Consider the following 27,366-nt stretch of genomic DNA (forward strand, 5'->3'; position numbering starts at 1 on the left):
ATTTTATTTGATGTGAAGAATAAGTGAAATAATGGTAGCGTTCTGAAAGCTGAACAAATACTCTGCACATTACAAAAAACACAGGTATTATAGAAAAGCTAAACATTAAAAGAATGTACTGAAAAAGACAGAAGACTGGCTAATCACTCTGCTCTGAGGAAAACTCAGACTAGGAAGAGGAAAAACCATGCCCATGTGTAATGATTTTAAAAGGAGAAGGTAGAATGGAGGGATAAAGCAGATGGTAAACATCGTTTCTCATTCATCTGCTTTCCCCACCCTCCCACCCCCATACTGTCTCTAAGAGAAGAGGCACTTCCTCACTTACTGCCTCAAACAATACTAACACAAAGCACAGTAAAAACAAGCCAGCATCTGTACCAGCAGGTTTATCTCAAGTAGCCAGAGAGAACTGGTCCAACAAGGGAAAGCACTGCGCTGTCACAGTTTTATCAATTATTTACTTCAACATTTGTTGAAGACATACCAGAGCCAAACACTAATAGAGGAATGTAGAGATGTAGAAGGAATGGAAAATGCAAAATAAAGCAAATAAGTAAGATAAAGCACCTGCCTTCAGATAGCTCTAAGCTGTGGGAGAAATAGGAGCACACAAATAACATTTTGCTATGTGAAGTACCTGAGTATTCCATGAAGCAATTAATTCAAACTGGAGAAAAAAGGAAATGAACTCATGCAATCTATACAGTACAAAAGCTTCCAGGAAAATCCAAGCTAAAAGGACCCCACCCCACCCCCAGAGAACTAGGCCACACAGTGGGGTCGCTATAGATAATCTCGTTCCCTTGTGGAATACTTAGTCTCTAGGATAAGGAGGCAAACTAATTTGGGTGCTCTTAAAATACGCAGAAATTCAAAGGCTCTCTCCCAGACTGAGCACAACCCAATTTACAAATGGGTGTCCCAAAAGGCTCAGAAAAGGATGGTCCCAGCAGATCAGCATCACAACAGAAAAGGTTATATATAGCCGGCTCCATGACTGCTTCAGCCCCATAAGATGCATAAATAAAGCAGCTGTTCTTCTCCCACACCCAAAGGCCTCTAGTTCACTGGTTCAAGAGAACACCACACTCTCATGAGTTTCAAAGGTTATCATGTAAAGTCCTCTTTAACAAAGTAATAAAGTCTCTTTAAAAAATACATTTAGTCATGTTACTTTAGTATTCAGGAACTAATGAGAAATAAAATCATCTCGATTACCAAATTTCATCCTTATGTACTCATATGGATCTTCTTGCCACAGCTCCTCATCTTCATCTTTATAACACATTACAGAGAAAATCACATCTTCAGAGATATTCTAAGAAGGAAAAAAACAAAACAAATGGGTATAGGCTACTCAAATTTGGACAATACTCATAATGTGTGTATTGACTGCCTTTACGGTGTTGGTGTTCCAAACTGTTTTATGAATCTTTCTGTTTAGCTTGCAATGGCTAAGGTGAAAGCAGGAAAGAAGGGGGGGGGGGGTTAAACATAAGATTGTTTTTAAACAACAATTGATTAAAGATACAGAGAAAGAGCCCTGGCCAGTTTGGCTCAGCGGAAAGAGCGTCGGCCTGCGGTCCGGAGAGACCCGGGTTCGGTTCCCGCTAAGGGCACGTACCTCGATTGCAGTTTGTCCCCGGCCCTGGTTGGTCGTGTGGGTGGCAACCACTCGATGTGTCCCTTTCACATCGATGTTTCTCTCTCTCTCCCTCTCTCCCACTCTATCTGAACAAAATATCGAAAAATGTCCTCAGGTGAGGATAAAAATAAAAAAAATGATACAGAGAAAGAGATGAATGTAAATGCTATTCTTTGATGCAACAGCAAGGATAATAGGTTTTACTAACAAATCAGTACTAAGCATGCCTTGACTTTTTAAGGAGAAATAAACATCAAGCAAAGGTTACATTTACTATATATTTCTTTTGTGAACATTTTTACATTTCCATTTTGGTTCTAAATGTCAATGTATCAACAATATTAAAATTTTCTTTTCTTCTTCCATTTTCAAAAACCTGATTTCCTACTCTACAACTGCAGGTTTCATGGGGGAAAGAAAAAACCACATCTGTATGTACGCTGTGCTACGCTCCACTAAGCCCTTTTGTGCTCTAACACTTACATATGTAAAAACAGAACCATCTCGCCCTGGCTGGTGCGGCTCAATTGGCTGGAGCGTCATCTCATACACCAAAAGGTGACAGGTTTGATTTCCGGGCAGAGTACATATCTAGGTTGTGGGTTCGATCCCCAGCTGGGGTGCACAGGAAGGCAACTGATCAATGTTTCTCTCTCACATCAATGTTTCTCTGTCTCCTCTCTCCCTGTCCCCTTTCCCCTTTCCTCCTCCGGTGAGGATTAAAAACAAAAACAAAAACAGGACTATCTCTAAAATAAGTTAAATATTTCTAAGAGAAAAAAATTCAGCCTAAGGATCAGAGTTTCTTATTCCTACATTATAGCTATGTAAACTTAAGGCCAAAGGCATCAAGTAGGAAAAATACTAGTGCAGCTCACCCTTACTTTACAGGAAAGCAGTAAATAAAATGAAATCAGTATCTATTAATTCAAAGAAATGATCCTTCTTTGATCAAGGAGATTAGGCTAATGTTATCAAGATGTCCACAGAAAACAATGCAAAACATATTATATTTGTTAAGACCTGTAATAACACTAAACAAATTCCATCCTAGACACCAAAGGCAAAGAAAAATAATTTATTTTCCTTTTTAGATACCATCTTAGAGATTGCAGAATTTAGTGTTAAGAAGAAAAAAAAAATTGGTTAATGACACTGTTGAATTACCCAAAATTATCTGCATGCAAATAAGAATTTACTAATGGCCCATAATTTTTCATTCTCACTTGTTCTCTAATTAAATAACAACGTGGAATTCTATCTTTAAGTAAACAATTAAGCTAAAGCAAATGAATCAAAGTATTCCAACTCATAAAACTTGAAGTTCTTGCTCTTCTGAAATACTTAAATTTCCAAGCCCTTTACATCAGATATAAGACTGCAACCATTTGTAATTATTAAAGGAATAAAAACTATATTCCATACAAAATATAAAATGAGTAACACTTAATTTGTCTAGAAAATCTTATTTAACCCAAGAATAGTGCTCTCTGACACTGACCTGTATGTGCGGCTTCATCTGCTTCCACGTTACAGAATGAACCACCCCTTGGTTGAGATAGTTGAATGCTTGCTGCAGAACACGAGGGGCTATGTATTCTTTTTGTCTATATTGGTCTAAAATTTTTAGTAGTACCTATAGAAAAGCAGGAGGAGAAAATATAGGAGAACATGTACAATTTTAAGATCAAGGGAGGGGCATTTTAGACATGACCTAAAACCCAGAATGCATAAAGATAAAAACTAATATATGTTTAAGAAAGTCAATACTTTGTGGGAAAGCTCATGGGCAGTTTTAATTATTAGACAGGTCTGTGTTATATTGGAATGGTGTCTCACTGTCATTTCCAGGCATTTGTCCTACTTCTAACCTGTGGAACTACTCAGAGTAAGTCTACATTCTATTCCACATACTAGCTCTTTAAGTAAATTAAGATTCCTGTTAAAAACAACAGACTTGCCTAAATGAACACTGAAAACAACCACACAGCAAGAGACACCACAGATTTTAGAATTTGATAAAGGTGCATTTCAAACAGGAAGGGAAACGGTAAGTTATCCAAAAAATAGCATTTGGACAATTGAGTAGCCCTCTGAAAAAAAAAGAAGTTGGTTCCCTAACTAAACCTCATACCAAAATAAATTCCAGATGGGAAAATTTTTCAACAACAAAAAGATGAAAGCATAAAATTCCTAGAAGAAAATATGGAAGAATTTTATTTTAGAATCTCAGCCTACAGAAATTTCTTATAAACATAACACAAAACTCAGAAGTTATTTTTCAGTGATTAGACAGAGAGAGAAACTGTTTATAAGAAAGCAGCCATGCCCAAAGCAGCCATGACTGTCCCAAGGACCCCAGTCAGAGGTGACAAAACAAAATCCAAGACTTCTAAGTCCTGGTCTCCAGAGCTCTTCACTATAGCAAGCTTATAAATGAACTGGTGAATGAATAAAAAGGGTTCTTTCAAAACATGTACAGAATTTATAAATTCAGGCCAGGTTATGTAAAATTCAGGTTTCTAAAACTTGTCAGAAGTCCTGCCATCACCCACGCAGTCTTTAGCTTATAAGCAATGCAATCAATGGGTGCTGTTGAACAGGTTCTTCCTGATACAGCTGTGGCTCATACCAAGTGGAGGTGGAGGCAGATGGGACATAAAGAGAACAGTTTTTGCCTGGCAGGTGTGGCTCAGTGGTTGAGCATCGATCCATACACCAAGAGGTCACCAGTACAATTCCCAGTCAGGGCACATGCCCAGGTTGTGGGCCCAACCCCCAGAGGGGGGCATAAAGGAAGCGGCCAATTGATGTTCTCTCTCATTGACGTTTCTCTCTCTCTCTCTCCCTCTCCCTTCCTCTCTCTCTAAAATCAATAAAGAAAAAAAAAAGTAAATGTATGTGTATACAGACAGATACACACACACATCTATGTGACACTGGAAAAACTCTACTGAACATACTCAAGAGGGCATCAACTTTAGGAAGTTTAATAAATTTAATTGCAATGGAAAGAGCAGAAGACAAAGCTGACCAGCTTCCTAATTATGCTGGTATCCATAGTGAATAGCTTGAACAGATCATTTTATTCATTATTCACTAATTTTCCCTACAGATTCTCAAGGGCCAACAAAATAATTTATGAGAAAATTACAGCCATAGCTTTCCTGAACTGTTGCAAGGTACCCTTAACAAATGTTAATCCATAAAATGATACTAGACAAAATAATCTATAAAAGAAAGCATTCCATCTCAGATGACAGGTTTGATATCATTTACAATAAAAAAGACTAAAGTTCAGTCTAAGATTAAAAAAAAAAAAAAGACTAATAGGCATAAATTTATAAAAATCTAGAAACACCCTCTGTATCATTAAAGCCTCTTACTGTATCTGATCAATCCTAGCTTCCTCAATATGGTACAAACAGACAGTCCTCAATAGTTATTAAATTTTATTTGTTGAAATACAAACAAAAATATCATGATTCAAATGGTAATACATATCAACCAATTTTCATGTCCATTTGCCGTGTAGTTTTTTAAATATTAATATCAACCTAGATTATTTCTCAAGAACACCTAATTTTCACTGCATAGAAATGGTTCCCAAACTTCCATAAAAAATGTTAAGTTCTCAGCTGAAATTCTGAACTTCTGAGCTCAACTCCTCTCAAAATAGATCAATTTGTATTCCATTAATGCTTATAATATAAAAGCTTGGAACAAAGAGGTGAGGCTCAAAGAAATACAGGGTAAGGAATTCATGCGAGATCAGCAAGTTAATAGAAGAATCCAATCTAATTCTGGTGACTGCACTAGTATCAACAAACTTAAAAGGTTTGAGTCCAGCCCTGGCCGGTTTGGCTCAGCGGTTAGAGCTTTGGCCTGCGGTCCTGAGAGACCTGGGTTCGGTTCCCGCTTAGGGCGCGTACCTCAGTTGCAGTTTGTCCCCGGCCCTGGTCGGTTGTGTGGGTGGCAGCCACTCGATGTGTTCCTTTCACATCAATGTTTCTCTCTCTCTCTCTGTTCCTCTCTCTCCCTCCCACTCTACCTGAACAAAAAATGGAAAAATGTCCTCGGGTGAGAATAAAAAAAAAAAGGTTTGAGTCCAGCATCTAGATGTCTAGAAGGGCACGTGTTGTGGTAGCTGCCTTCAGCCACTGGTTCTAAAACTAACTGCACTGTATTAAATTCCCAGAGCTGCCATTTCATTCCCTATAAATATGTAATGTATTAATATGTTTGCAACCTACTCGTAAATAGATAGAAATGACTTACCTATTTCTAATTAAAAAGCATATGTTTATTACCTGCTGAATTCCCACTGCATAGGTTTTCAAAAAGAATTCAGAAAATTCAAAGTATTCTTTTGTGACATTTCCTGGGCTTCCATATCTTAAAATACAAAGAGAAAATGTTTAAATACCGTGAATTTTAAAAACAAGCATGTTCACTAGTTTAAATATAGCCCCTTGTTGAAAGATATATTCTATTGCGGCAGAAAACTAACAATTTCCCTTCTTTCCACAAGCCCCAAAAACGAAATCTTAAGCTACACTTTGACTCTGAGTCAAACTTAAAATTTCAGTCAGAAACTTCTGGCTACTTAATTAATAAAGATCTCCTAAAGGGTAAATATTACAAATAAAAATATATCTAACATTTTTTCAATGAATGCCTCTATAATTAAATTTGACTAACTTTCCTATGGAACTGAATGGTGAAACACCTTCTTGTACAATTCCTGGATACTTCCAATAAACTAAACAATGTAATTTTCCCATTCTTTTTATAGAAAAATAGAAAGATTCAGAAAAGATGGAGCCCCTCATATGACCTCAAAGTCAATGATCACAATCAAGACTACTTTAAAACAGAGGGTGAATGTTTGCCCTCTATGGCAATAAAGACAAGTAACCATATACTGTGGACCCTCAAGGGACCTATCCAATCTTATTATATCCAATACTGAGACATTGACCGTAAGATGGTAAATCTAATAAGCAGAATTACCTTTCAAAAAGACGAGCTACAATATGCAGTGCCCACTTCTTACACTTCCACCAGACTAGTTCTGGTCTGTCATCCTCATCAATTTGCATAGTCTCCTAAGAGGACAAAAACACCCAGATTAAACTTCTGCATAACAAAAAGTTTATGTAAATAATACAGGCAGAACAAATCTTGCTATAGATTCAGTAATATTAATTATGAATTTAGATTGCCATACAAAAGCAAATTCCTTCTTATAGAATGTTAAGTAAAAATTAAATAAGCAAAGTAAATTTCAACTAACCAACGCTGCTGTTCACACTTACCTCCTATCTTCCAAAGGCCCAAATAAGTAGAAAACAAATACAAAATACCATGTCACTTGAGGGAACTGGGATGACAGAAAGGCCCTGTATCTTGATCTGGATGAGAGCAACATCAGTGTGTTTGCCAAAATTCACTGAGCTGCTCAATAAGTTCTATGCATTTATGTACATAAATTCAACTTAAATAAAATTTGCCCTAAGATACGAATAAGAGAAAAACTACTGCTCATTCGAAGACAAGCTTAAATCTTAAGATACCTGATACATTTTAATTTAATCTGATTAGTTATTTAATTTGATAAGTAAACTACTTATCATTGTTATTGATAAATAGTTATTGACAAAAGAAACACCACCTTTCACCTATCAAACTGGCATACTTAGAATTTTATGCAAAATATTCTGTCACTGCTTATTAAAGTATAAGCCAGGGCAATGTTTCTGGAGAGTACTCTGCAAGATCTGGCAAAGCCTTAAACCCTTCTAAGAGTCTATCCAAAGAAAATAATCATGTATGTGTACAAAATTTTAACTACATCTTTATGGTTAAAACACTAAAAAACTTAAACAACCTAAACGTCCAACAAATGAACCATTCAACAAAAACAATAGAGTATAAAAATATTCATAATCATAAAAGATATTTATAAAAGATTTTTAACTGAAAAATAAATTTCAAAACAGTACCTACATATACCATTTTTATAAATAAAATATGGTTGTATATAGACACAGAAAACTAGAGGACTAAGTACCAATTTTTTTAAAAGTTTATCATTTTAGTAGGATTAAATATAGTTATTTTATTAGTTTTGCTTACCTGAACATTCCCAAAATGAGTATGTATTATTACTTTTCCTACAATAAAATTTTTCCTAAATAGGCTAAGATCATAAATCAGTCTACCACAAATATCCCAAACACGCATTTTCCCCATTTTTCTTAGGAACAGAAGCTTTCTTACAGGAGGAACTGTCCGGTCGATCACAGTTCGGAAGATCTCCATCCACGTGGTCATGGTTTGGTGGCTGACCAGCTGAAGAGGCAACGCGTACTGCAAACAAAATGACATCACCGTCAAGCAGTGACCCCTCCCTCCGGAAACATCGGCAAACTCACTCTACTGGAAGGTTGAAATACATGAAACAGCTAACATCTGACCACAAAAACAGTGATTTCATCTAGTTCAGCCTAAAATTTAATTTAAAATAGACCTATAAATGTATGTATGCAAATTAAAACTTTAAAAACTAGATGTATACATGCCATGAATTGTTTCCTCTGAGCCACTCTTTTAAATGAAAAAAAAAACAAAACATTAATACAGTGAGGTTATTCAGCCTCAATTCCAGATAAGTGATTTTTACCATTTATCTCTTTGTCAAACTTTTCATTTCAACCACTTTTTCCCCAACTTTATTGATATAATTGACATATAACATTGTGTGTGTATTTAAGGTACACAATGTGATGACCTGATACATGTATATATTGAGAAATGATTGCCACAATAAGATTTGTTAACACCTCTGTCACCTCACATAATTACCTATTTTGTGGTGAGAACTCATTGTGACCCTCTAATGAAAATCTTCACCCCAGGAACACTGTTCCCGCCATCTTCCCCCTCACCGCGGCATCATACTGCGGCCACTGTATGACTGTGGGGCCCTCCTGCCGCACTGAGTGAAGGGAGGTGAGGCAATACCATCTCTGAATCCATGCATTCCCAAACCTGCCACATGCTAAGGACATAATGACAAGTAGGAGACATAGTCTCTGTCCTCACTCTGCTTAGGGAAAAGCATATATAAACAAGGGATTACATTATAGTGTGTATACAGTGTACAGATGAGAGCAGTACAATATTGACAAAGGCACACAAGAGGACCACCTAATCCAGCCTAGTAGATCAGGAACAACTTTCTGGAAGGACATGCAAGCTGAGACCCGAGAAAGAGCACAAACTGTCCAGGGTATAAGGAGAAGCAGAGTGCTCCCACTAGAAACAGTATTGCAAAGGCTCAGAAGTGAGAGAGTGCATGACCTATTCATGAAGCTGAAAGAATTTCAGTATGGCTACAGTGTAAAGCACAAAGGTGAGAAAGGTCAATAAGGTGGAGAGATGAAGGGGTTTATAGGCCATGTCAAGAAGTTCACACTCGCCCTGGCCAGTATGGCTCAGCGGTTAGAGCATCGGTCCAGAAACCGGAGAGTCTTGGGGTTTGGTTCCCACTAAGGGCATGTACCTTGGTTGCAGTTTGTCCCTGGCCCCGGTTGGGGTTGTGTGGGTGGCAACCAGTCAATGTGTCTCTCTCACATCGATGCTTCTCTCTCTCCTTCCCACTCTATCTGAAGATAAATGCAAAAATGTCCTCTGGTGAGGATAAAAAAAAAAAAAAGTTGTTCACACTCTGAGTGCAATGGGGAGTCTGGGCTTGAGAGAGCGAACAGAGGAGGAGCAGGCTGAGGGTTGTGGGAAAGGGACAATGAGTTGAGTTTTCTTTTTTTATCCCCACCCAAGGTTATGTTTAATGATTTTAGAGACAGAGGAAGTATGAGAGGGAGAGAGGGAGAGCGAGATCGAGAGAGAAACATTGATGTGAGAGAGAAACATCGATTGGTTGCCTCCTATACTCACCCCAACCAGGGATCTAACTCGCAACCTTTTTGGTGTACAGACCAATGAATGATCCTACCAACTGAGCCACCCAGCCAGGGCATGAATTCACTTTTGGACAAACTAAGTTGTAAAGTACATATAAAATACCCAAATGCTCTCTCTGTACACAAGATTTAATAAATGCTACTTAGACAAAGTCAATTTAATTGCATCATACTTTTCAAAACATAAATATTTCTGCCTCTTCCCAATTTACTTATATTATCACTAATTAGACCTCTTAAAGCCTTCTGGATCTTAGCTTCCAGGATACTCAGTGGAAGCATACTACTTTAGTAGCATATAAAAGATTACCAAAATGGTTTAAATTGTTGAGATTTATCAATTTTTTTTTTTCATTTTTTTTAGCTGTATATTCTGAGGAAAAAAATTTTAGATTTTGCCCTCTTAGCTCAAGTAGAAGTAGAGGCTTTGGGGTAATTATTTCATCAGTCTCTGTCTTACTTCTTGATTCCCGGCTATACTTCTCCCAATGGGAAAGGAAACTCTGACCTCTGAATAAATGGGATGTTCCTATATCTAATGGCAAAACATCTCACTGAATATTTGCCGCAGAGTAAAGTGATTCTCCTGAGGAAAATCTGTAAACGGTGCTTTAATAAAAAAGCAAAAGCACCATAAACCTGCCTTCCCTGTTACTTTAAAAAGGAAAAAGAAGCCCTGTCTGGTGTGGCTCAATTGACTGAGCATCGTCCAATACACCAAAAGGTCGCTGGCCTGCTTCCCAAGCGTGTTGAGGTTTAATTCATTCATCAAATAGTTTAGACATAATAATTATCCTTCCTCCACCCAGATCTAAATAATTTACCAAGTCTTTCAGGATTAAATTTTAACTTTTTTTATATTTAAAACACTTTGTTGTCTTTATCTTCTAATTACTTTTTAGATTCCCATATTAATACCTGTCTATCTTTCAGATAAGAAAAATAAACTATTTTATCTTTAAAGTATTACAGATATCGCTCTGGCTGGTTTGGCTCAGCAGTTAGAGTGTCGGCCTGTGAACCAGAGAGTCCCAGGTTCATTTCCTGCTAAGGGCACGTACCTCAGTTGAGGTTTGTCCCCACCCCAGTTGGGGTCATGTGGGTGGCAACCACTCGATGTGTCTCCTTCACGTCAATGCTTCTCTCTCTCTCTTCCTCTCTCCCTCCCGCTCTATCTAAAGATAAATGCAAAAAGAATGTCCTTAAGTAAGGATTAAAAAAAAAAAAAAAGTATTATAGGTGTCCCCTTTTTCTCCCATTGATTACTCTTCCTCACTCCCACCCCATCCTCCTGCCTTCACCACACTGTTGTCTGTGTCCAATGGTTATGCATAAATGCATATAAGTTATTTGGCTTATTCCCCACCCCCACCCCAACTTCCCTCTGAGATTCATCAGTCTGTTCCATGCTTCCATGTCTCTGAATCTATTTTGTTTGTCAGTTTATTTTGTCCATTAGGTTCTACATATAAGTAGGATCATATGATACAGGTCCTTGACTGGCTTATTTTGCTTAGCATAATACTCTCCAGGTCTCTCCATGCTGTCTCAAAGGGTAATAGATCCTTCTTTTCTACAGCTGCATAGTATTCCATTATATAAATGCATCACAGCTTTTTTATCCACTCATCTACTAATGGGCACTTGGGCTGTTTCCAGATCTTAGCAATTGTAAATAGTGCTGCTATAAACACAGGGGTGCATATAGTCTTTCTGACTGGTGTTTCAGGATTCTAATTAGGGTATATTCCTAGAAGTGGGATCACTGGGTCAGATGGCAGTTCCATTTTTAATTTTTTGAGGGAACTCCATACTGTTTTCCATAGGAGAAAATGAAAGTATTTTAAATTAAGGAAAATGAGGCATTGAATCTTCCTTGTTAGCTCTAGATTAGGTCAAATGCAAACAAACTACCATCAGTATGATTTCCTAATAAAGACAGAGTGTCTTCTTTTCCTTCCTCTTCTCCTATAATCATAACTAATCTGCAGGCAGAATGCTGTGGATCAGTCGCGTCATCAGGTTCCAGGCAGCTAACCACTCTGGTTCTTCCACACCCAGCACTTCAAACACTGGAGTAAAGGGCATACAAACACTGAACCTCAGCTCTGCCACTCAGATAACTTTGGACAATCAAGTTAATTTCTGTGAGCCTGTTTTCTCAGAAGGATTATTTTTTAAGAAATATATATGAGAATATATAATAATTTTTAACAATAACTGACACTGAGCACTTTCCAAGTGTCAGGCAGAGGCAAAAAAGCAAGGCCCATATTCATCTTCTGCAACAGAAACTTACCTGAACAAGTGCATAAAAAATTTTCAGAATCTGTTTCTGTAGTAAAACAGAATAATGAGAGGAATCAGGAAGGAGCTGCATGATTTGTTGTTGAATACGAGGCAGAAATATTTGCATTGCTGCTATAAGAGGTTCTCTTTCCTCTGCTTTCTTATATCTACATGAGCAAAGACAAAAAGAAAAAATAATTTCCCCCTTGCAAAAGAACTATAAATAATGAGTGTGTATATATATTAAACTATATAAAGCTAACAAAACAAAAACATTCCAACCACTGACTGACATTTTCTGTCTGGATTGTTAGAATCAACTTTAAAAGAGCACATCCTTGTTTTAGGCAGAATACCAAAAATCTTACTAGAAATAATTAGACTAGTTTAAAAGAATCCAATACTTTTTTACGACTTTCCTAAATAAATTTTTCTACTACTTAAATTAATTTTCATCATACCACAATTCTTCCTATAAAATACAAGTTGCTATGTCTGTTTAAATAGACATTCCTATTAAATAACAAGTAATGTGGAGAAATACATTCCTTCTTAAACTATCCTAAATTAAGAAGTTAAAATAGTTGACAAACTTACGTGTTCTTAGGTCATTTCAATTGCTACATATCTAAAATATCTTCTAAAAATTCTACAGAGTATGAACTAACTCATTTGTAAAACAAAGAACTAAAGGATTTCACATGCACAAGTAGCAATCCTCTTAGAAACCACAAAGCAATGCTATTAAATGTGATATCATCTCCCACCTCCCAGGCAACTTTTAGGGAAAGAAAGTCACTAGCAAAGAAACTAATATTTTCTATTTTGCATCCAAAAAGTCAAATGTTTGGTGTACTTAATTATGGTGTGTTAAGATACCTCTATATCAAAGTTTTTAAGGAAAGCTATTAATGGTCCTCTGAAACTAACAAATAATAGTTTAAAAGCACTGCATTGTCATACCATATCACTGCCTCAGAGAGTAGTAATGTACATTTGCAGATTAAAGGTTTTTTTAAATAACTGTAGTAAATAAACATGTTTCACTGTGCTTAACCACCATTCGCCAAATTAATCTGATTCCCAGAACACCCACAGCAGACCCCTCTATGCAATTTAATTCTTTCTGAGTAACACAAGACTGGTATTTTCAGGCCAATGGAAATCAACTTACTCATATGTCTTCACCAGTTGATACAGACATAATAAACTGCCAAGCCAGCTTCCACTGCTCTGTGATTGCAAGTAATAGTCTATCTTGTCGACTACTGCTGGCCAGTGACCAGGGAAATCGTATTTAATGATGGCACGGAGACACATTGTTAACTGGACTCTATAAGGGGAAAGGGGGATTGGAAGGTTGGGGGGGGTTCAAAATTTAAGTAGTTAATAAATATCAGATTTCAAAGACCTCTAATATTTTACATAAAAGCACTCTAACTCCTTTTTACCTACATTATATAGTTATATATCTGGAGTGGGAGGACAAAGATAGGTCAAGTGTTAAGAAAAGTGGTAGGTGAAAACTCCCAGAAGTCAATTTCCCTGTGTCAGGAAAAAGAAAAGCAGATAGGAAAAAGTCAAGAGATCATAACTAAGAACATAAGTTATTTACACAGCGGGGATTTATACAACTTTAATTCAGTACGATTTTTGCCTTAACTCTTCTTTGTGGCAATGTAAAGCAACTAAATCTTTCCCAAAACATTGCAAAGGATTACAAACGCAAAGACAAATAAATAGAACAATATTCTTTGAGTGACCGTCTTCATTAATTTACCTCTTTAAAAAACCAAACTTGAGGCTGATGATTAAATCCAATCTCTCCATATATTTTGTGCTTCCTACCACTAATCATATAAATACAGTATAATGTACCTCACTAAATCTGGAGACCGAATTATTCCTTCCACAATGTTATCACGTATTTGCTGGCGATCATTTTCATGAATATTGAATGGAAATATTGCTTCTCCCGGTGGAGGTTCTCGGTCCGGCCAGTACTGTGTCACCATGTTCTTCAAGTAAATGGCAGCTAAGTTAGAGAAAAAAATGTAGCAGTACCAAAAAGATGACTTTAATTCAGCTTTAGAGCATGAAAGGCTAAACCCTTCAATGTTAAACATGACAGCCAGCAAAAATGGAAAATCTTATAGTTATAAATCTTACAGTGTGCCTTTTCTGTAGACAATCTTGTATGGTGCCCCATAATAAAAATATTTTTTAGTTATAAAATTAACAGCATTTAGTGACTGAATTATAAATAAGTCCATGATTTTACCATGTGTATCTTTGTTGTCTGAAGAATACTTTTTATTTTCAAGACTAGTTCTATAGGGATTATAGTGGTTGTATGACCATATAGGAAAACTATCATTCTAATGCACTGTTGATTAAAAAAAAAAACAGCAACTTGGTGGTAAGATTGAAAACTCTAAATGGTAACATCTTTAAGATCAATCGACTTAGCATTTTCATTCCTTGTCATTTATTCTATGGAAATATTCCCACGAGTATCCAGAGATACGTATCCAACGATGCGCATTTTGGCATTGCCTCTATAACAACAAAAAGGATCAATAAAGGAAATGTCTATTATCATCAATGTGTTTAAGTAAACTATGGTAGTTCGGTACAAACAAACACTGAATAACTGTTATAAAGAATAAAATATCTGCCTAAATCCTGGACACTCCCACATACCCACAAAAACACCTCAGGAGAGCTACAAAGACCATGCTAAATCCAAGTCCATGGCCTTGAAATGACAGGTCAGAAATTCAAAAACTTTTATAGACTTCACTAGACTAAATTACTTAATAAGTTATGCAATGTCTAATCACTGGGGTGTACACCTGAAACTAATGCATTCAAGTATGTCAACTGTAATTGAAAAATTAAAAAATGAGCCCTGGCCGGTTTGGCTCAGCGGTTAGAGCGTCGGCCTGCGGTCCGGAGAGACCTGGGTTCGGTTCCCACTAAGGGCACGTACTTCGGTTGCAGTTTGTCCCCGGCCCTGGTTGGTCGTGTGGGTGGCAGCCACTCGATGTGTCCCTTCACATCGATGTTTCTCTCTCTCTCTCTCTTCCTCTCTCTCCCTTCCACTCTATCTGTACAAAAAATGGAAAAATATCCTCGGGTGAGGATAAAAAAAAAGATTTAAAATGAAAAAAAGAAAAGAAAATGAGAACAAAGCACAACATTTAAAAAAGTTAAAAATTCTGCGGTAGCAGTACGGTAACATTAAACTAAGTACTTACAAGCATTTGTTCGTACATCAGATATTAGATGCTAATACAAAATGGCACTATGCCTACCCCCTTGGGGTTTATAATGCAAACAAAAAGAGACCTGAATACATAGATGATTCTCTCCTCACAATTATGTCTGTCTAGTGATGTAGAAATGGATGGCACCAATGAGTACTGACATCAACCTGGAATTGTGTATCTGTGGTGGGGAAGCGTTCTGACAGTAACTTTTCATCTTGCTAACCTGGCAAGACTGCTGGAAAAACGGTCCTGTAAAAGGATCAATGCACTAGGAAAAAGCAATTGTTCTGCATCAGCTCTAAGGGGGAATGAAAAACAACCTGTATCTTTAATCTCCTAAATTGATAGGTACGTTTCAATAATTCTAAATTGCAATGAAATGGAGTACTTTATTAAGGTAGGGGGTTCAGTATAGAAAATATATTTAAATGATGTAAAATACTGTTTTATTTTTCACAAAGCATAGCATTTGCTCTATTAGAGTCGGTCAAATCAAAAAAACAAAACAAACAAAAAAAGAATAAAGTATATGCATATGCACTGACATGGAACAATTCCCCAAGGGTAAATGATTAAGTGAAAATAAGGAAATTATAAAACAGCATATGTATTATAAACAGATTTTTGTTACTTTTTAAGGCCAGCATATCTACAGGAAAAAAAAAAAAAAAAAAAAGATTTGGAAAACCATGAACCAAAATTGATGGCTGTTATCTTTGGGGATGGGATTAAGAGCAATCTAACATATAAATTCTATGATTTTGTAATGTTTATATGCCATATAAAAAAGACATATTAGTTTAACAAATTGCTGTAAGATCTTTAAAAATACTACTTCCACAGGAACTTCACAATACATACTTAGGTTATTAAAATAGGTTCCATTTAGCAAAATGTGGTTTCAGAACAGCCTATTTTATAACAAAGTTAAATAAAACTGAGAGCAATGATTTCAAAAAACTTTCCTAGAAGTCTTATAAATCTTATTAAAGTAAAAAAATCATTCCAATATGAATGTTTTTCTGTAGATTTTTCTTGACTACAAAAGGATCTTTCAGGAAATCATACATATTGTTATAAGTATTTTCCCAAAGTTTAATGATTCCTTACTTTTTATTCTATTATTTCAAGTAAAATTAAATACTTTTATCAGCATGTAAAGTATAACCCCAATTCTATAAAATTGTTCAATTGCTCTAACCAATCACACGCAAATGTGAATGATGATCATTTCTGAATGATGAATGGTGAGTAATCTTTTTTTTTACTTCCTTCTTGGTACTCTTCTATATTGGCTAAATTATTCACAATGAGTATATGTCACTTAAGTAATTTTCACAAAGGCTTTTTAACTATTTATTTCTAATTAGCTATTATTTTTTTACCCCCTCCATCTTGAAGTTACTATCTTTTCAGGACTCATGATATTCCAAAGCATTTTCCATTTTTTATCTTTTGGGCACTAATGACCAGCTTATTAAAAACCAAATAAACAAATAATACACAACATCATGGGACTACGATAGGTCCCATAGACTTAAAGATGTTTAAAACATAAGTCCTGCTCCCCAATCACATGGTTAGGAACATCTGTGCAATAATTATCTCCATGATCTGACACACAGATGGAGCTCAAATCCACATACGTAAATTCATGGTATTAATCTGTGGGCCCAAAGGCTGGGCCACCAGGAATCATAAAAAATTAGGGAGAAGCTATTAAAATTTGGGGAAATGGCAAAGTTACAGAAGCAAGGAATTGGTACGTGGGAGGGAGAGGAAGAAAGCAAGCAAGCTAGGGTTGATTTAAGAGCTCAGTATCTACCTACAAGCTTCCAGAGAAAAGGAAAGTAATTTTATCAAGCCATTAGAAATACTTCTTGTGCATTTCCTATTTTTTCGAGAAATGAAAAATATTTAGAATTAAAATAAAGCTCTAGTTTTAATTTCACCATAAATAAATTTATAAAGGATAAAAAAACCAACTCACCTGCCTGGCGCACTGGGAATTCCACATGGTCAGAGACTATAATCCGAAGTAAACTGGGGGCGAAATTGATAATCTTGTAGGACTGGAATTACAAAGGAATATTTTATAAAACAGGGCAATATAAATGAATAACTATTAGTACCTGTCACTAAATGCACTACTGTGAATAAAAACTTTTAAAGTGACAGAAACTCTCCAATGAATATTACAAAAATACTACAAGTCAAAAATCAAAATTACCTTAGAATTAATGAATAAATAAGTATGAACATTTTTGTCTGTTTGTTCTTTCAAATATATGATCAAAATGCTCTCCAGAAAGGGTGTAGCCATTTACAGTACCAACTGTAGTATGAGTGTGTCCATCTATCCAATGTAGGAATTATCATTACTATAAAAACTTTAAAACCTTCTTCACATTTTAAATTACATTTCCTCTATGTTGAAGCTTTTCCTGTTTATTGGCTACTTGTTTTTCTACAAATTCCTTATTTCCTTTATCCTTTTGTAAATAGAAAATCTGTTTTAGTCTTAATAAATTCTAAGAGCTATTTATGAATTTACAATCTCAAACTCTTATTTGACCTATACAGTGCAAGTGTTTCTTCTCAGTTTATTTGTGCTTCAATATTGTTTTTGGTATTTTTGACAAACCAAAATCAGAAAACAGAAGATCCAGCACAGGAAAATGGAGAAGAGAACATTCAATAGCTGAGCCTGAGCGCTGGAGAGGGAAGAGTGTGCTCACAGTGCTGAACTGTCAGCAGCTGCCCTGCTGCTGGAGGGAGTTTCAAACATAACAATGCCCAGGTGAGCCTGTGCTGATGCAGTGTCTGCTGCCTGGGTCACTTCATCCCACAGATGTTCGCACTTGACTTACTCCTGAGTTTGGCCAAGGTGACTTCAGAAGCATAAAAGATAAAGAGCAACCCCATTCCTTCTGGCCTTATTCCCACCAAACGTCTGGTACCTAACCATATTACAACTCTGCCACATTCCCAGAGCTTATTCTTGGCCTTCTCAGCTGACATCCCAGGAAAGACGCATAAATTCTCAGTAAGGCTAAAGCCAGATAAACGATGCAGAGAGTGTTTGTTCAGTGTACCTTCTCCCAGGAGCCTGGGTCTCCAATGGCATACCACTCAATTTTTTTATTTATTACCTTTCCTATCCCTTTATTTATAATAGCATTTATTAAGATAAATGTTTGACTAAAAAATATGGAGAAAACTGGCATCTTTAAAATATTGCTCCTTGCCCGGCTGGTGCGGCTCAGTGGCTGAGTATCAACCCGTGTTCCAAGAGGTCAACTGTTCAATTCCCGGTCAGGGCACATGCTCAGGTTGGACCCAATCCCCGGGGGGGGGGGGCATGCAGGAGGCAGCCAATCAGTGTTCTCTCTCATGGATGTGTCTCTCCCCCTGGTTCTCTCTCATGGATGTGTCTCTCCCCCTGTCCCTTCCCCTCTAAAATCAATAAAGAAAAATTATTTTTTTTATTTATTTATTTTTTTAATCCTCACCCGAGGACATTTTTCCATTTTTTGTTCAGGTAGAGTGGGAGGGAGAGAGAGGAACAGGGAGAGAGAGAGAAACATCGATGTGAAAGGAACACATCGAATGGCTGCCACCCGCACGACCAACATGCCGGGGACAAACTGCAACCAAGGTACACGCCCTTAGCGGGAACCAAACCCGGGTCTCTCAGGACCGCAGGCCGACGCTCTAACCACTGAGCCAAACCAGCCAGGGCAATAAAGAAAAATTATTTTAAAATTATATATATATATTGCTCCATCCCATCTAAGAAAATTATGCTTTTCAAATCTTTCTATCTCTTTCAGTAAAATGTTGAATTAACTTATAATTGTTCTTCCTTTCATTCTGTATAAACCTCAGAATCTTAGATCTGTTTTATATGAAGTAAATTCTGTTTTATCCATAACTGAGCCCACCAGAATTTTAGTTTTATTTTTTTATATATGTATTTTTTTCTTTATTGATTTTAGAGAGAGGAAAGAAGAGAGCGAGCGAGCTAGAAACATCAATGAGAAAGAACATCAATTGACCGCCTCCTGCATGCCCCCCGACCAGGGATCAGGCCTACAACCTGGGCATGTGCCCTGACTGGGAATCGAACCAGCAACCTCTTGGTACATGGGTCAACACTTAACCAGTGAGCTACACTGGCCGGGCAGAATTTTAAAGTAGTTTTAAAGAAAACATTTATTTTAAGAGCAGTTTACAGGAGTCAAAATTAACACAGATTTAACCCAATCTTCTACACCTTCTACATTTACATTATAAAATAACTCATGTTTATAACTTTTGAGATACTGAAAGATCTTATAGTGAATCAAATATCTATATACTTTAGTTCTCATCTATGTAGTTTAGTATTTATCTTAAAAATCCTATTACCAAGCTTCCGGTCAAGATGGCTGCGTAGGTAAACGCGGTATCGCGTCCTCCCACAACCACATCAAAGTCACAACTAAACTACAGAACCATCATCATTCAAAACTGCCTGAAATCCAGCTGAATGGAAGTCCTACAACTACGGAATTAAAGCAGCAGCATCGAGACTGGTAGGAGGGGTGGAGGCAGACGGGCTGGTCCCACACCCACATGTGGCCAATAAAAATCAGGAGGACACCTCTGGGAAGGTCCTCCTGGAGGACTGAGGGGTCCCTGTCCCACACCAGGTGCCCCACTCAGGGTTCCAGTGCCAGGAAGAGAATCCCCATCACTTCTGGCTGGAAAACCAGCAGGAACTGAGGCTAAAGGAGGCTGAGGCGGCTGGAGCGCCAGGCAACTCCTTAAAGGGCCCACGCACAAACTCACCGGACTTACTCTAAGCTTAGAGGGGAGGCAGCTCGAGGGGCACCAGAGACTTACAGGGAAGAACTGAGCTGTTTGGCACTGGAGCGAGGGCTAGAGAGGGGGCTTTCTTCGGGACAAACATGCTGTCAGAGGCCTTTGTTCCTTTTGTGAGCCCTTCCCTGGGGCGGCAGACAGCTGCCAAATCTGGGACTCCAGCAACCTGGCTCACACTGGTAGCCCCACCCTGGTGATTCCCTGAGGCCCACCCAAGCTATTGCCACTTGCTTTACCATAGGAATGGCCTGTGTTGGAAACAGCTTCAGGTTTTCTTGAATTCTTTCAAACAATCAGCATCTGGTCTCAGCTAGCCCCATACCTCGTGTTAAGTAATACACAGAAACAAATTCAGGGAGGCAGCCAAAATGAGGAGACAAAGAAACAGGTCCCAAATGAAAGAGCAGAACAAAACCCCAGGAAAAGAATTAAGCGAAATAAAGATAAGCAACCTGACAGATGCTGAGTTCAAAATACTATTTATAAGGATGCTCAATGAACTTAGTGAGAATCTCAGCAAACTTAGTGAGGGCCTCAAGAGCATAAAAAAGGACCAGTCAGAAATGAAGGGTGCACAGTCAGAAATGAAAGAGACACTAACTGAAATAAAAAATAATTTACACAGATTCAATAGTAGAGTAGGTAAAGCCAAAAAGCAAACCATCGATTTGGAATCTAAGGAAGCAAAAAACACCCATTCAAAACAGCAAAAAGAAAAAAGAATCCAAAAAATGAGGATAGTGTAAGAAGCCTCTGGGACAACTTCAAGTGTGCCAACATTCGCACCTTGGGGGTGCCAGAAGGAGAAGAGAGAGAACAAGAAATCGAAAACCTATTTGAAACAATAATGGCAGAAAATTTCCCTAACTTGGTGAAGGAAACAGACATACAAGTCCAGGAAGCACAGAGCATCCCAAACAAGATGAACCCCAAGAGGCCCACACCAAGACACATCATCATCAAAATGCAAAAGGTTCAAGACAAAGAGAGAATCTTAAAAGCAGCAAGAGAAAAGCAGTTAGTTACCAACAAGGGAGTTCCCATAAGACTCTCAGCTAGTTTCTCAAAAGAAACTTTGCAGGCCAGAAGGGAGTGACAAGAAATATTCAGAGTGATGAAAAGCAAGAACCTACAACCAAGATTACTCTATCCTGCAAAGCTGTCATTTAGAATTGATGGCCATATAAAGAGTTTCCCAGACAAGAAAAAGTTAAAGGAGTTCATCACACCAAATCGTTATTATATGAAATGTTGAAGGGTCTTTTTGAAGAAAAAGATAAAAAATATGAACAAAATGGCAATGACTACATATCTATCGACAATTGAATCTACAAACAAAATGAACAGGCAGAACAGAAACATTCTTATAGATACAGAGAACATTTTGTTCGTTGCCAGATGGGAGGGGGGTTGGGGGAATGGGTAAAAAAAGTAAAGGGATTAAGAAGTACAGATTGGTTGCTAGATTTACAAACCTCAAAAGGAAGGGGGTTGGGGGGTGGGAAGAAATAAACCAAAGAACTTATATGCATAACCAATGGACACAGACAATAGTGTGGGAAAAGGCGGGAGGGGGTGGGGGTGGGAGTGGGGAGGAGGTGGTCAATGGGGGAAAAATGAGGAACATCTGTAATACATTCAACAAAGATTTTTTTAAAATGATGAAAAAAAGGATAAAACTAACCTACCTGCTAAAAAATAAATAAAAATCTTATTGCACATAAGTACAACATAATATTTATACTTCAATTAATGCTACTTATTTGAAAACTGTTACTGTGAAGACTACTTTTTATTTCAACACTGTTGCCATTTTACACATTTTGGAACTCTTCTTTTTGCAACTATTTGCATTTCAAATAACTTCTGCAATTTTTTGTTCTTTTCCTTTGGGGTGATTCAATCTATGTTAATTTGACCAGCTAAAATATTTGGTGGTAAAATCAGATGTATTTTCATACTACTTTCCTCACAAATATTTATCCAATTTCTTTTTCCGCCTTGGGCTTCACATTTCTAAGGGGGAAAAAAGACATTTCTCAATGATTTATTGAGGATATTTTCTTTTTCTGTGAAGTTTGCTGAAAATAAAAAGTTTACTTGCTTAAACTCTGCATTTTATGAGAACTCAATTAAAGCAGACCTGATGTCTTCCTATTCTCTGCCTCACTGCCCCTATTACATTAACTTTTCTAGTCCTCCAACATGCCAAATTGAGGGCTTCTACTTGCCCTTCCCTCTGTTTCCTTGTAAATTCACCTGGTTCACTCCTAACAACATTTAGGTCTCTGCTCAAAGTCATTCTTCAGAGAATGGCCATCCTATTTATACATCCCAACACACTCTAGGACTTTTCTCTCTATAGCACTTATGACTTGAAATTATATTACTTGTCTGTATCCCCCACTAGAATGCAAGCAGTCTTGTAGTAGTACTTGCAATGTAACTCAATAAATATGTTATTCATATAAGTAAACTCCTTAAGGGGCGATAAAAACGATACTGTTACTGGAAAGGGGACCCAGCCCTGAGCATGTCTGCCTAGGGCCATCAGATAGTGTGTGAGTTCTTGATTTCATTCGGGAAAAGTTTCACAACATGAGTCCAATTGAACTTTGGAGGACATTTATTAAAGCTGGGGACAGTGAAACAAGAAAGGACTGGGGACATGAGCCTAGGCTGGTCTGCTTTGGCTCACGAAGAGGTCAGAGAAAAGGGGGCCTTGAGGACATGTTCAGGGGATTTGCCTGGGATGAACTGCCACTGCCCACCGCTGCTCTGGTTGCAAGCCTTATGGGGTCCCTTGGAGTCTAGGAGATGCATGCCTGTAGAGGGAAAGGGGGGGGGGGAGGTCATGAGGGCATGCTCCTGGGAAGGAGAGCACATGCTAGGTCCTTTGTCTTGAGGTTTTTATTTCACTTGCAGGTGGGAATCTTAGGGGAGGTCTCAGGGAAGGGTTTCAACGGACTATTCATCAGTTTCCTAGGTGTGCTCCTTCAAGGTTGTGGTCCTCACTGATTGGTCAGTGTCAGGGAAGGGGATCACTAGTAATTGCAGCTGGTCCTGGTGTGGCCCACCTGGTTTTGCTGCTTTTCTGGGTCTGGAGCTGAAATACAATTGAGGCCTAGATGTTATTTCTAGGGATGTGACCTTCTGTATCCACTGTAAATTACTCTGTCAGTTTGTTCAGCTATGTCTCAGTTTCTCTATTCCACTTGTCCTGACTTACTGGCCTGTCTCAGTACCACAGATGCATGGAAAAGCAGAGAATAAAAGCTTGGCAATAAAAGCACATATCTTTATTTCCTTGTTGAGGCATGTGGAGAATTATTTATTAAAGGAAGATACTTTTATAGATGAGTTACTGGAGTAAAATTATCTACCCATTCCTACTTCTCTATGCTGCTGCTAAAGGGACTTCTGGGTCTAGAGATGGCGAGGAATATGTACAGGAAGCACCTAATATCCTGAGATAAAAATGAAAATGGCCCTGGCCGGTTTGGCTCAGCGGTTAGAGCGTCCGCCTGCGGTCCGGAGAGACCCGGGTTCGGTTCCCGCTAAGGGCATGTACCTCGGTTGCAGTTTGTCCCCGGCCCTGGTTGGTCGTGCGGGTGGCAGCCACTCGATGTGTCCCTTCACGTCGATGTTTCTCTCTCTCTCTCCCTTCCTCTCTCTCCCTCCCACTCTATCTGTACAAAAAATGGAAAAATGTCCTCGAGTGAGGATAAAAAAAAAAAAAAAAAATGAAAATGCATTTTCCCCATACAAACAATATCACAAATAGTAATCAAGGAACCGATCACTGGTGACAGAAATACTATGTTGGCCACAGAAAAATATAGCTCCAAATAAGAATGTATCCTTTGGCATACAGGCTATTAAACGGTTTGAAGCTGCTTTCCTCTTCTAAATGCCAATTGACAAATCAATCAGTACTTTGTAGAAGCTGCCCCCACTTCCTATGCAGAGCATATTTGCTGAGGGAGGGCCCAGACTAAAATAAATGAGCTGGACCCTAATCACTTATGGTAGATTACCCACCTGTTTATCCAACAAAGCAGGATGGTAAAGGATAAGCATACAAAACCCAAACTTATAGCCATGTTTTACTGGAAGTTTATGTGACATAATTTAGTCTTCTACTTACAGATGATTCAAAAAAATACATGAGCATATTGCAATCTGAAGCATTATACAAAATATAAATGCTAAAGAGTAACTTAGCAATAAACTACTTTTTTTTTCCAATATATTTTTATTGATTTGAAAGAGAGAAAGAAAAACAATCAGCTGCCTCTTGCATGCCCCCTATCTGAGATCAAGCCCCCAACCCTGGCACGTGCCCTGACAGGGAATTGAACTGGCATCATATCCTTGCATGAGACAATGTTCACCAACTGAGTCGACTGGCCAGGACACAATAAGCTACTTTTAGAAGTTACAGAGGAAATTTCAGTCTGTGATGACTTGGGTAATATGGAGCAGAGCAGCGTAAAGATGGAATAAATTTGGATTGAATTACCATTAATAGAGCTGCCCTGGCCGGTTTGGCTCAGCAGTTAGAGCGTCAGCCCACAGACCAGAGGGTCCCAGGTTTGGTTCCTGCTAAGGGCACGGACCTAGGTTGCAGTTTGTCCCCAGCCCTGGTTGGGGTCGTGTGGGTGGCAACCAATCGATGTGTCTCTCTCGCATCGATGTTTCTATCTCTTCCCCCATCTATCTAAAGATAAATACCAAAATGTCCTCGGATGAGGATTAAAAGAAAAAGAAAAAAGAAATAGAACTGAGCCATGCCAGTGTGGCTCAATGGATGGAGCGTCGTCCCGTGAACTGAGAGGTCCTGGTTCAACTCCCAGTCAGGGCACATGCCCAGGTTTTGGGCTCGATCCCCAGAGGTGGGGGCATGCAGGAGACAGCCAATCAATGTTTCTCTTTCACATCGATGTTCTCTCTCTCTCTCCCTTCCTCTCTCTCTAAAACATCAATAAAAACATATTTTTTAAAAAAGAAATAGAACTAAATTCTAAGTATCACTTCTAGTGCTACAGGATCTCCCACCTACCTTCTCCACTTCTATAAAGTCAACTGCACTTATGTACTGATGAATCAGAAACAAAGCAAGGATATGTTAACAGAAGCAGGGAAATACATCATGGTATCAAAAACATGCTCCCTATCAACGCTCTCAAAGTAACATCTGGTCTCCCTGTGAGAAGGGTGTCACAAACAGGCCAACTTCCCAGTCTAGTAGATTGCAAATTCAGCTCTGCTTTGTTCTTCCTAACCAATCCCTGGATTACATTTTTCTAACCAATCAACATACAGCACTTCTCTGTGAAGCCCTGGGACAGGTACTGACTTCAACTTTCTCCTGTTCTGAGTGAGAGTCCTTTTCTTTTTGAGAAGAAATGCATTCCCTTTGGGCTTCAGTTCAACCCAACCTTCCCTCCAGAGTGTTTTCACTTTTCCTTTTATCTCTTGGGAATTCTGGATTCACACGTACTCCAACCTCCACCCACATTTCCCATTAAAGCAATCCATTTCAAAGATTCACAATGCATACCTGCACTTTTTTTTTTTACCCTCAACCAAGGGCATTTTTACATTCATCTTCAGATAGAACGGGAGAGAGGGAGAGAAACATCGACATGAGAGACACACATCAGTGGTTGCCACCCACAGGACCCCAACCAGGGCCGAGGACAAACTGCAACCGAGGTAGTTGCCGAACCCGGGTCTCTCTGGACCGTGGGCCGATGCTCTAACCACTGAGCCAAACCAGCCAGGGCCATACCTGCACTTTTAAGTCAATCCCAACCAAGGAACATCTCAGTGAGCTACAAAACACCTACTTAAGACAGTCGTTCTCACACTTTCCGAAGCACAGAATCACCCAGCTGGCTCGTTAAAACCAAACTGGGCCCCAACCCGAGTTCCTAATTCTTTAAATCTGGAGTGAAACCCCCTAATTTGTAGTTCCAACAAATTCCCGGGTGATGTTGATCCCGCTCATCCTGCGCACCACTTTGAGAACCACTAATTTAGGACTGTTCCTTCATATTTTAAGGATTGCCACAACCTTAAACAGCTGTCAATCTTTCCTGGGGGTAGATCTTAACTCGCACATTTTAGTGAGAGGTCTATGATTCATTCCTACAGGTGAAGAGAAAAAAAAACATAAGCTACAGGTTGGGATCATTAAAATTTCGAAACGTCGGCGGTAACGCTGGAACAAGGTCAAGACTAGTTAGTAAGAAGAGAGGACGGAGAACCCAGTCCTACACATTTCAGCGTTTTGAAGACATCCCTCAAACACGTCTCTTGCACGTGTCTTTTGTGCGGCAGGCCCTCCAGCACTGCCTCCCCCAGCCGCAGTTCCCAGCTCCGGCAGCACTCTGCCAATCAGCGTCCAACAGTCCTGCCAACCCCGCGGAAGCAGGCGATGGGCAGGGTTCCCGCAGCAACACCTAAAAAGGGCTGGGTCTGAAGAAAAACTGAACTCAGATTTGAATTTTAAGTGCATTTTCCCACCCGGGTCCCCAAGTCCGCGTACTTAAATCACACCCTGGGGCCAGCAGCAACGGTGGCGAAAGCCTCTTTTTGCGGACCAGGCGGGCTGCACACACTGCACCCGGGAAGGAAAAGATGCAAAGATAGCCAACAGGTGCGAGGGCAGTTCAGAAAGGTCCCGCGAGCGCGCGGCACCGCACCCTGGGGCGGGGCGGGCGCGGGCGGCGCGGGCTGAGCGGCGCGGGGTCCCGAGCCCGGCGCGGGGGGTGGGGAGGGGGCGCCGGCCGGGGGCGCCGCAGGCCCGGGCCTCACCTGGTTGAGCTCATTCTCAGCGGCAATCCGCAGCTTCGGGTCGATGGTGCCCTTCAGCGCTTGGATGATCCGGTTGAGGTCCATCTCCCCGGGTGGGGGCTCCGCGGCCCCCCGACCAGTAGGCCAGACTGCAGCTTTAGTTTTTCTTTTGACCCCTCAGCCTCCTCCGTGACCCCTGGACTACCTCACTCCCCACCCCCCGCCACCGTCGCCACCTGCAGCCACTTGCTGCGCCACTCCGACTCCGCGCCCCCTGTCCTCCCTTTCTACCCCCCACAACTCGCTCTCCATTCACCCTTTTACGACAGCCAGCGGGAGAAGAGGAAGCGGCGCGTGCTTTACGGCGGCCCCTCCCCCGGGCCGGGGGCCCCGGCGGCTCCCACTGGCGCCGGCATGCTGCTGTACGGAACGTGGCCTCAGCCGCTTCCGGCGAGCGCCGCCGCGCTGCCCGCGCGGAGCACCGCCCTCCTCCCACCGGCGGCCG

At 39.4% G+C, this 27,366-nt stretch overlaps 1 protein-coding gene across 2 annotated transcripts in view; it reads right to left on the minus strand.

Annotated features, from left to right (window-relative positions):
* Positions 1–27,054, minus strand: part of IPO8 (importin 8) — a 63,065-nt gene extending 36,011 nt beyond the window's left edge. The window contains exons 1-10 of one of the 2 annotated variants that reach the window (XM_036251803.1): positions 26,883–27,054; positions 17,185–17,266; positions 13,801–13,957; positions 13,097–13,255; positions 11,933–12,089; positions 7,931–8,020; positions 6,662–6,756; positions 5,959–6,043; positions 3,150–3,284; positions 1,222–1,321 (exon numbers count right to left, since the gene is read on the minus strand). In XM_036251803.1, the coding sequence (XP_036107696.1) occupies positions 1,222–1,321; positions 3,150–3,284; positions 5,959–6,043; positions 6,662–6,756; positions 7,931–8,020; positions 11,933–12,089; positions 13,097–13,255; positions 13,801–13,957; positions 17,185–17,266; positions 26,883–26,966 (1,144 nt within the window). In that variant the 5' untranslated portion in view covers positions 26,967–27,054. The remainder of the gene's footprint in view (positions 1–1,221; positions 1,322–3,149; positions 3,285–5,958; positions 6,044–6,661; positions 6,757–7,930; positions 8,021–11,932; positions 12,090–13,096; positions 13,256–13,800; positions 13,958–17,184; positions 17,267–26,882) is intronic. The other variant, XM_036251804.1, reaches the window with a different exon arrangement.
* Between the last annotated feature and the right edge of the window lie 312 nt (positions 27,055–27,366).

Source organism: Molossus molossus, unplaced genomic scaffold, assembly GCF_014108415.1.
Source record: "Molossus molossus isolate mMolMol1 unplaced genomic scaffold, mMolMol1.p scaffold_m16_p_10, whole genome shotgun sequence".
In the NCBI taxonomy this organism is placed as follows: Eukaryota; Metazoa; Chordata; class Mammalia; order Chiroptera; family Molossidae; genus Molossus; species Molossus molossus.